The sequence below is a fragment of the Micromys minutus genome (assembly GCF_963924665.1).
Source record: "Micromys minutus genome assembly, chromosome: 9".
NCBI lineage: Eukaryota > Metazoa > Chordata > Mammalia > Rodentia > Muridae > Micromys > Micromys minutus.
In genome coordinates this window covers 46,651,114-46,662,108 of record NC_137978.1, presented here as the reverse complement: position 1 = coordinate 46,662,108, position 10,995 = coordinate 46,651,114, and the positions used below count along the sequence as shown (strand labels likewise).

At 43.8% G+C, this 10,995-nt stretch overlaps 2 protein-coding genes across 3 annotated transcripts in view; one reads left to right on the top strand and one right to left on the bottom strand.

Moving 5' to 3' along the window:
- Window positions 1-4,544: 4,544 nt before the first annotated feature.
- Window positions 4,545-6,276, bottom strand: LOC308424320 (deoxyuridine 5'-triphosphate nucleotidohydrolase-like; the record flags this gene model as incomplete). The annotated part of the gene is made up of 2 exons (XM_080921250.1): window positions 4,545-4,949; window positions 6,142-6,276. 2 exons carry the CDS (start codon window positions 6,274-6,276, stop codon window positions 4,545-4,547), a joined length of 540 nt encoding a protein of 179 aa, XP_080777376.1.
- A 132-nt stretch (window positions 6,277-6,408) lies between these two features.
- PHACTR4 (phosphatase and actin regulator 4) overlaps window positions 6,409-10,995 on the top strand; it is a 67,088-nt gene continuing 62,501 nt past the window's right edge. The window contains exon 1 of one of the 2 annotated variants that reach the window (XM_080920651.1): window positions 6,409-6,489. The gene's annotated coding sequence lies outside the window, so the exon portion shown is untranslated. Of the gene's footprint in view, window positions 6,490-9,525; window positions 9,543-10,995 lie in introns of those variants that run through there. The other variant, XM_080920652.1, reaches the window with a different exon arrangement.

Here is a 10,995-nt window from a genome sequence, read left to right as displayed (position 1 = left end):
ACAGAAACCTCAAAAACCCTCCCCACCTCGTAGAGGGTCAAGGGCAGAATTTGTGAACCTGTTAGTGAGCACTGTGACCTGCAGGTGGCAGCAACACTAACACACATCTGTGATCCTCACTCAGGAGGCAGAGACAGGTGGAGGAGTTTAAGGTAATTCTTGACCAAGTGCTGGGGTCAGCCTGGGCTACCTGAGCTCCGGTCTTAAAAAAACAAACAAACAATATATATATATATATATATATATATATGTGTGTGTGTGTGTGTGTGTGTATAATGGCCAACTTTTTACTTCATAAACTCTATTTCTCAAAAACAACATGGAGATTTTTTCTTTTTTTCTTTTTTTTTAAAGACAGGGTTTCTCAGTGTAGCCCTGACTGTCCTGAAACTCTCTCTGTAGACCAGATTGGCCACAAATTTATAGAGATCCGTCCGCCTCTGCTGGGATTAAAAGTGTGTGTCAGCATCATGGCCCAGCTCTTTCTTTCTTTTGTTTTTTGTTTTTTTAACAAAAATAAATCTATGGAACAAAGTTTAATAAACACTGAGATTTTTCTGCTTCTGATTGAGAGAAAGAAAGAAAAGGCTTCTTCTCAGAACCCAGCACCCTCTAAAGCAGAGATGACAATACACCACTTCCCAGGCTGAAGCTGCACCTCAGTTGGCAGAGGGTTTTTGCCACACATGTACAAAGGCCTGCATTCCATTCTCAGCACCACATAAAGCAAGCCTGGTGGCCTACAATTGTAATCCTGGCTTTGATGTGTGTGTGTGTGTGTGTGTGTGTGTGTGTGTGTGTGTGTGTAGGGGGTGGAGTCAGAAGGATCAAAAGTTCAAGGTAATCTTCAGCTATGTGGCCAGTTCAGACTTTGAAGCCAGTTTGGGATACATGAAACTCTGTATTCCAAGATAAAATAAAGTCAAGGGCTATTTCTGACAAGTATTATTTAACTCTCCCCCCTAAATCTACAAGTACAGATCAAAACATTGAAACAAGGTCAAAACAGCCCAACACAACAAGGCCTTATTATATGAGTCTGTTATGTTTCTCCGAGAAGCAAATAGAACAGGAAAGCCTTCAACAAAAGATAAAAGGGGCTGAGCAGATAAAGTGCTTGCCACTCACTGTGAAAACTGAAGTTTGGGTCACCAAGACCCAGAGAAAAGCTGGGCAACCATGGTAGTTGCCTGTAATCTTACCACTCTGGAGGGCGAGAGAGGGGATCCCTGGAACGGCTAGCTAGATTAGTTGGAAGTGGTGAGCTCCATGCTCATTGGGAGACTTTGCCTCAGAATGTAAGATGGAGAGCAAGCAAGAAGGAAGACACCTGCCAGCAACTTCAGGCTCTCCCCTCCCCAAAGCACACATGCACACACATATGCATTTATACATATTCAGACATACACTCACACATGCACACCACAGAGAGGTACATATTTAGTTAAAATAAATCTCATAAGAAGACATTGAAGTTGTCATGCAAGCTGTTAGTGCCATTCTGTCTCTGTCCTAGTCAGGGTTTCTATTCCTGCACAAGCATCATGACCAAGAAGCAGGTTGGGGAGGAAAGGCTTTATTCAGCTTACAGTTCCACATTGCTGTTCATCACCAAAGGAAGTCAGGACTGGAACCCAAGCAGGTCAGGAAGCAGAAGCTGATGCAGAGACCATGGAGGGATGTTACTTACTGGCTTGCTTCCCCTGGCTTGCTCAGCCTGCTTTCTTAAAGAACCCAAGTCACCCAGCCCAGGGATGGCACCACCCACAGTGGGCTGGGCCCTCCCCTCTTGATCACTAGTTGAGAAAATGCCTTACAGCTGGATCTCGTGGAGGCATTTCTTCAACTCAGGGTCCTTTTTCTGTGATAACTCCAGCTTGTGTTAGGTTGATACAAAACCAGCCAGTACAGTCTCTCTATATAATTCATCATTGTCATTAATTGTTATTTGTTTAGTTTTGAGTTCTGTGTGTGTATGCCAGGGTTTCTCTGTGTAGCCATGGCTATCCTGGAACTCACTCTGTAGACCAAGTTGGTCTTGAACTCAGAGACCTTCCTGCCTCTGACTCCTGAGATTAAAGGCACATACCTCCACTTATCACTCTCCCCCCTATAATTCTAATTGTTGGGTTTCAGTCCTAGGACAAGGGGCTGAGTTACATATTTTATATATTAAAGAAGACCTGGCTTCTAGGTTTTCCCAGCATCCCTCTGGCACATAACACCCTCTATCCTGAACTTTCCTCCAGAGCATCTTCCCTATGTAATCCAGACATTTTGGTCTCTCTGCCCTCTCTTTCTGTCTTCTCTTCCTCTCTCTGCTGGGTGCACTTTCTCTCTTTCTCTTCCCCTCTGTCTCCATCCCCATGGCAACTACTGGGGCCTGGTTCCTTGGAACCAGTGAACTCACCCGCTCAGAGAAGTTTCCCAGTAAGCCTGTGTTTATATATAATTTTGCTTGAATTGGCTTACTTTGCCAGCACAGAAATAATTTATAAAGGAACTATTTTTCTGAAAATCAATTTTAAGTATGACAAGCCATACATTTTTTATACAGTATAAATGTTGCCTGAAGGGCATGACCATCTGGTGTCCACAACTCACCTTCCCATTATGATTTCTATACACACCTCCACTTCCTTTCTTTTTCCCAGAATTATTTATTTATTTTATATATGTGAGTACACTGTCGCTGTCTTCAGACACACCAGAAGAGGGTATCTGATCCCATTACAAATGGTTGTGAGCCACCATGTGGTTGCTGGGATTTGAACTCAGGACCTCTGGAAGAGCAGTCAGTGCTCTAACCACTGAGCCATCTCTCCAGCCTTTACACTTCCACTTTCATGAGACGACATTGAGGTACACTCTGACATTCATGACCTGTTGTTTTAGAGACAGCAATAGAAGGAAGTACTTAGAAAAAATACATTTATTTATTTATTAAAGATTTATTTATTTTATGTATACGGGTACACTGTAGCCATCTTCAGACAGACCAGAAAAGGGTATTAGATCTTACCACGGATGGCTGTGAGCCATCATGTGGTTGCTGGGAATTAAACTCAGAACCTCTGGAAGAGTAGTCAGTGCTCTTAACTGCAGAGCCATCTCTTCAGCCCTTCCTTATTTAGTTTTTTGGGGGCATATGCGGGCTAACGGAAAATCTGGAGGTTAGAGGCATCAGCTCTCTCCTTCCACTATTTGTGTTCTGGGGAATCTGAAGCTTTGGTGGTAAGGTGTTCTCACCAGGTAGGTGAGCCATCTCACTGGCTCAAGAAAGAAGCACTTTTAAAGATAAAGTTCACTTACTGTTTATTATCTGTGTTTGAATGTTTTGCCTATGCATATGTGTACAGTATGCATGCAGTGCCCATGGATGCCAGAAGAGGGCATCAGATCTCTTACAACAGGAGTTACAGAAGGTTGGCTTGTAGGTGCTGGGACCCAAACCCAGGTATGCAAGAGCAACAGGAGTTCAGCCTTATTGGTCTTTTCTAATAGGCTACCTTATTTGGTTTTAATTTGCATATATTTAATACCCTTCATGTATTGTTTATCTCCCTTGCTACAAAAGAGTATTCAAGATTTCTGTAAAAATTAGAGTGTCACTGGGCAGAGTTGGTACGCCTTTAATCCTAGCACTCAGGAGACAGAGGCAGATGAGTCTGGATCTCTAAGTTACGGGCTAGCATGGTCTACAGAGTGAGTTCAAGGACAGCCAGGGCTACAGAGAAACCCCAAATTGAAAACGCCAAGAAAAAAAAAGTGCCATTTATTTATTTGCTTGTACTAGTAGAACTTGAACCTTGAACATCTTGTGTGGAAGGCAAGCACTTTACCACTGACCTATGCCCTTGGTCCCTGGGTTAGCTGTTAATTGAGATAGGTTTTTGTTTTGGTTTTGGTTTTTGTTTTTTGTTTTTGGTCTATTCCATACTAGTCTTTTGTTGGTTATATGCTTTGCAACTATGTTAATCCTGATCTTGTGCTTGCCTTTTTATTCTTCTTCTACTTTTTTTTTTTTTTTTTCTATTTTAGAAGGGCAAGCAATCAAAGTTAATTGAGAAGTATTGAGAGATCTCCTCGAAGCTGGAAAGGAACTTGCAAATGTCTTGAATTTGCCTTTTTATTCTTATATGGCCTTAAAACCCTAAAGCTTGATTTTTGGTGAAATGCAATTATTACAATTGTACTTATTATATATTATTGTTTTTTAAGATTTTTTTTTGGTTTTTAATATATTTATTCTTTTTTTGAAGACTTCAATTTTATTGGATAAAAAAATTACAAATGATACAGCAATTAGAGAAAAACAAGTTCTTGGAGGGCTTAATCAATTTAAATACAACAATAACAAAAAAAGAATCTAATTATACCCTTGGTTTTACCAAGTCTGCATCTCAATGCCATCCTCTCGATGCAGAGAACAGAGTAGTTCCAACATCACAGGTCTCTTTTCCTGCATCCAGGAACATAAAATGCTTCTAAAATTAAAGTTCCTGTTTCCAGTGTTAAAACAGCAAAATACTTCAAGCAACGTTTTAATTCCTTCCCGTGGAGCCGAAGCCTCCTGAGCCCCTCTCAGTGTCATCCAGGGTTTGCACTTCCTCTAAGTCTGGATAAGAAATCCGCTCACAAATGAGTTGCGCTATCCGATCACCTTTCTTCACCTCAAACTTCTCTTTCCCAAAATTGAACAGCACACCGCCAACATTCCCTCTATAATCTTCGTCTATGACACCAGCTGCTACATCTATGAAGTGCTTGACAGTCAAGCCAGTACGTGGGGCTACTCTTCCATAGCGCCCAGAAGGAACGGCTATCTGAATGTCTGTCTTCACAAAGGCCTTCTCCATGGGTGGTATTGTATAGTCATAGGCACTGTACAGGTCGTGCGGCCCTCGACCCTCACGAAGCTCAGAGAAGTGCCATCCTCCGCTTGAGGCCTATTGGAAACAGTGATGATGGTCGGTCACGGTTGTGGCGTCTTCTGTGTAGGGCATGGTGGCGGGTGGGCTGGGAGGGGGGGGCTAAAAGCAGAAAGCAATATATTTATTCTTTTATGAGTACACTGTCATTCTTTTCCAACACACCAGAAGAGGGCATCGGATCTCATTACAGATGATTGTGAACCACCATGCGGTTGCTGGGACTGGAATTCAGAAACTTTGGGACAGCAGTCAGTGCTCTTAACCACTGAACCATTTCTCCAGCCCCCTAATGATTTATTTCTATTAATTCTGATTATGTGTAGGTGAGTATTTGTCTGCATACATTATGTGCACATGAGTGCAGGTGCCCACAGAGCCAGAGGTTCAGATCCTCTGGAGCTGTAGTTACAGACAGCTGTATGCTCCCTGATGTATATAGTACTGGGAACAGATCTCAGCCCCTTTTGGAAATGCAGCAAGTGCTCTTAACCACTGAGCCATCTCTCTAACCATTATTATTATTGTTCTTATTATGTTACCAGACGGCATCTGGCTGGCCTGTATTATTTATTGTTGGGTGTGTTTGTTTTGAGACAGGGTCTCACTTTGTAATTCTGACTGGCCTGGAACTTTGTAGACTAAACTGATTTCGAACTCACAGCAATACTCCAGCCCCTGTCTCCAGGGAACTTAGCACTTAGGTATATGCCACCACAACTGGGTTGTAATTTATTGCTACCTTTTAATGTTATGAATTTATGTATTCGAAGGCATAAAATTTTCTCCTATGTTTCCCTCTGTATGTATCTTATGTATACATTTAGGTCTAATATGGGTGTGACCCATGGGTCTGGCATTTACAAAGATCTTCCAACAGCTGCAAGGAGGGTGTCTGTAGGGTGATGATAGCCCTGGAGCCTGGAGTGACTGCCACTTAGAGACAGATGGTGGCTTCCACTAGGTAATAGTGGGGAAAAAAATTCAAACACTTGGGAGTGTGGATGTAGAATGTCTGCGCTTAATGGGCTGGGTTCCGTACTTTCATACAACCTTACGGGTAACTTGCTTGTAAGTTTTTTATACTTCAAACTGGCTCTCAATAGTTTGAGACAGACTTGACTCTTTTTGTAGAGTACTACACACACATCCTTTCTTGGGCATCGCCGGGAGAGTCTGTTAGTGAACGTGTCCTCCCAAGCCCCGAGACCTTCGCCTTGCTCAGAACTGGGCAAGCAGCCCAAATCCATTTATGTGCAGTGCACCGGCCGCGGGCGGCGCATGCCCAGATCGGCAGAGTAGGGGGCCAGGCACTTAGCAGCGGAGGGCCTGCAGTTCCCGCCATTTTGTCCCGCTCGCCACCCGGCTGGCCACTGAGGTGGACTACAAGTCCCGTGAGGCTCTGCGGTGGCACTTCCTACCCTCACTGTCCGGCCCGCTCCCTCCGCCTCCCCCCTCCCCTGGGGCCGAAGGCTCTGGCTGGAGCCAGGCGGCCAGAGACCAGGTAGGATTTCCGGGAGAAAGTGCCGTAGAGCCAGAGGAGGCAGCGGCGACTTGGGTGAGTTCCCCAAACTAGGGAAAGTGAGCGCCTCCGGCGCGCGCGCAGCAGCGGCGGTCTCAACTCGGCTGGGGGTCGCGGTCCGGACCTGGGTAGGGGGGTAACGGCGCCGGCTGCGGTCCGTGCAGCCAGGGCGTGGCGGGCCTTAGCCTCCTCCCTCCTCGGCCCTCCCACAACGGTCCCGCGGCGGTGTCTCCGCCTGTGTCCGGCCCGCGCAGACTCACGCTCTCCGCCCCCCAGCCTCCGTTGGGCCCTTTTGTCTGCGCCGCTTTTCCCCCTTTTGTTGCAGTCCTAAGAGTCGCGGTCTCCAGGGGAGCCCGCACGTCCTGCTGGGGACTGCTCCTGGGGATCCGGTTACTGTAACTGGATCGGGTCAAAGTCCATCTTTCAAAAGTGACCTCCCTCAGACCTCTGCATCCTTCCTGGCTGAGCAGAGCAGAGACTTAGGAGCCTGGCATAGTTTCAGTGGAAACCTGGAAGTTATTGTCCAACTTTCTAAATGTCAGCCTCCGGTAACTAGGGATCAAAACTCAAGGCGCTTTTCTCCTCTAGTGGATGGAGTCTAAGAAAAAGAAGTGAGACTTAGATAGAGCCTCAATCCCGGAAACCGAGAAAGAATGGAAATTTGCTGCGATACGTGTGGCAGCTGCGATGGTGGGGGTGGGGTGGGAGGCGGCGGCGGCAAAGAACCCAAGCGAATCCTTGCTTCGGGAATCTGAAAATCCGAGGAGAGCGACTAATATCATCATTCATTGCTTGCAGTCTTCAGCACTTCATTTGCCCACAACAAAAACTAAAGAAAAAGGCAGCGTACTGAAAGCACCTGCTTTGTAGAAAAACCTAGAAACCCAGTAGATTCTAGAAAGCATTTTTTTAAAAATCAGGTGAAAAAAAAAAGGCAATTTAGGGAGAGCGTGAAAAAATATGTTCTTACTGAACACCGCTGACTTGCGTGGATTTGATCGGTTTGGTTAGATAGTGGTAAATGTATGTCCTGTCCAAGAATGAATCTCGAGACTTAGAGTAGGGGCTTTTAAAGGCCAAAGTAGAAACCCTTTGAAAAATTGATTAGCATTTCAAATTCCTTGAGGGAGGATAATTGGGACTCCTTTACTTGAATCAGGAAAGGTGTTTTGAGGCGAAATTCCCACCCTAGAAATGTCGGCAAATAAACTCTTCTTTATTTTGTTTGACGTTTCCTAAAGGAAATGACTTTGAGACTCTTAGATTGCGTTAATGTATCGAGGTGGAAGGTATTTCATACAGGTTGTCTTCCCTAAGTAGTTGTAGTGGCATATGGAAAGAGGAACATGAATTCAAGACCAGCTAGGTCTACAGAATTAAGATCTTGTCTCAAAAAAGTTGCTTGAATGTGTCTGGGAGGGCAGAAAGTGGAGACAATACAGCTGCATCTTTATTAGAGAACTCTGTGGAGATGGTTCTCTCCTACTTTCATGTGGGTCCCTGGAACGGAACTGAGATGACCAGGCTCGCACGCAGGGCAAGAGCTTTTATCCGAGCCATTTTGCTAGCCCACAGTTTTGTTTTTCATTTTTTGTTGTGCTTGGAGTGGAATCCAGGATTTTGACCGTGTGCAACTCAGCTTATGCCTCTAGTCCCGGCTGTTCTTCAATCATTGGGAATAGAAATGTATTTACTGGAGGCTGGGTCACTCTGTTGCTCACTCTGGTCTTGAGCTCTCCTAACTTGCCTTTGCCTTTCCAAGTGCTAAGATTATTATGGTGGCACCAACGCACCTCTTAAACTGATTTTTCTAGCAGGGTCACTACTTTCTGGCTTGTTTCCTCAAACAGGATGGTGGGGTCCATGCTATTTTTGAAAAGCTGTATACATTTTTATAAGTCTTATTAATACACATCGTATAACTATTACATGTCTACCACAATTACAGGAGGTATTGGTTCTCACGTCACAGTTGATACAACCCTGCCTCTGAAATGTTAAGTGACTAGTCCAAAGCATACAGTTAGCCCAGGTAGGAAAGCTGAAAGAAATAGCAAGCCACGGGCTTTCTGTTTCCTCAGCTGTAATGCAGCTGCCAATCATATTTCCACAAACTGCTTTACTTTGCTGATATCTGAATATAAGAGAAAAAATTATGGAAATATTTTCCATTCCAAACAAACTGATTTATAAGGAACTGAAATTCATAGAACCATGAAGTCTTTTGCATAAGATTGCTGCCTTCACTCTGGCTTGGTTTTCCTGTGTCTAGGCAGAATAGCAATTTTATGTGGCCTTGGGGACAAAAGGGTGATGAATTACTAAGTTGTGGTTTTAAGCTTTTATTAAAAGGTGGTTACATTTGAGGCCAGCCTGGTCTTCATAACAAGTTTTCGGTCAGCCAGAGCTACATAGTAAGACCATATTTTGGGGAAAAAAGAGGAGGAAAGAAGGTGGTTAAAGGGTTGTTAGGAAGTATGCCTGTAAGAGAAGTAGATAAGGCAGCTTTAGCTCCTGAAACACAGAACTCAAATGAATGTACTTTTTCAGAGTATGCTTAGTTAAAAACTTTCGGTCAGACTTAACCTGCAGCTTAATCTCACTCAGTTTTCTGTTGGTACATGCCGTGACTGTGACATCAGAAACAGCAGCCTGCTTCAACTCTTGTACTTAAATGGTTAAGTAAAATGCATAACATTCCAGTGGAAATGAGTCAGTGTAATTAGTCTACGTTCTTTCTCTTAGTTTTTTCTTTTTGGGATAGGATTGGAATAGGATCTTGACACATAGCCCAGGCTACCCTCAAACTCTCACTGCTGCCTCAACTGTCCCAGTGCTAGATTGGAAACTAGTTCAGCCTTTAGATCCATTTTGTTTTGATGCTGTGGTGAAGAAGGATTTATTTTGCCCTTCTCTCTGTAAAATGTCAGTCTGCTTTATTTCCAGATCCATCTTTTTATTCATTGAGCCACGAATGAAAGGCAGTGCTTTAGGCCCCGAGGACAGAGCAGTGAAGAATACCAGTCACCCCTGGAGGTTTACAGAACTTATCGACTCATTCTAAGTTGAGGGGGCAAAAGAGACGGAAGGTAAATTCACACTAAGTATAAGACCCAACCATTGTACAGACATCTTAATCTTATATTTTAAAAATTAAATTGTTTTGTTTGAAACAGGGTCTTTATATGTAGCTCACACTGGCCTGACATTCACTATGTAGCTGAGGCTAGCCTGACACCCGAAAGGATCCTCCTGCCTCAGTCTCAAAAGTACTGAGATATAGCCCTGTACCACATGCCTGGGTTTATGTCATACCCTTGGGCTTTGGGTTTTCATTTTGAACATGGGGATGATGGTTTCTTGCTTGACCTAATGGAATGTTTATAGGAACAAGTGGCCTGAGCATCTTCCTCCTCTTCCTCCTCTTCTTCCTCCTCTCTCTCCTCCCCTCCATTGCTGCTACTGCTGCTTCTAGCAAAGGAAAAGTGAGTGGGTGGATCCTGGACCAAAAGTCTGTCCCCTTGTAAAACTTGGAGGTGTTTTGAGGGGAATGGGGGAGGCTGTCTTGTTGCCATGCTGGGGCCTGTATATGATGGACAAATTCTATCTTCCCACCCTTTCTTTTTCTTTTTTAAAATTATTTATTTACTTTATGTATATGAGTACACTGTTGCTGTCTTCAGACACAACAGAAGGTATCAGATCCCATTACAGATGGTTGTGAACCACCATGTGGTTGCTGGGAATTTGAACTCAGGACCTCTGGAAGAGCAGCCAGTGCTCTTAACCACTGAGCCATCTCCAGCCCCCCACCCTTTCTTTTGTATCTTAACAGGAGCTATCTCTAACCATTTATTCTTCATTAAAGAAAGTTTGTTTTTATTTTTTACAGCATTGTCATAATGGCAATTCTAATGACCACTGAGCTACATCACCAGCATGGGATAAGGCCTTATTCTTCATGTTTATTGCGTAGCACACAGCTTGGTATTCAAGTTTTATGTGTGTGCACTTGAGTGTGTGCATATGTACCATGTGCTTTCGAGTCTTGTTGAAAAGGATATTGGATCCCATGGACCTGGAGTTTTAGGCAGTTGTGAGCCCTGATGAGGGTGCTAGGAATCAAACCTGAGACCTCTTTAAGAGCAGCCCTTGCTCTTAACCACTAAGCCCCCTTTCTAGCCTCAGCTCTGATTGTTCTCTTGGAACATTATTTGCTCAGTGTCCCATGAATGAAGGAATACCAAAAGTGATCAGGTATAGTTTTGGAGAGTATTAGAACTAAAATGGATCTTTTATGCAGCAAATATTTTTGTTTTGCTGTTGTATGGTAGAAGCGGCATGTTTCAAGAGCAGGATGATGTAATGATGTATAGCACAGTCTCCAGCACTCCAAGGCAATACAGAAATACAGCAGTATAACTGTGCTGAATAGAGATACATTTAAAAATAGATAGGGACCTGGGGCTGAGATAGATCAGGCAATGAAGACATCAAGCTAGGTTAAACTGAGTTTAATTCCTATAACCCACATACATGGTA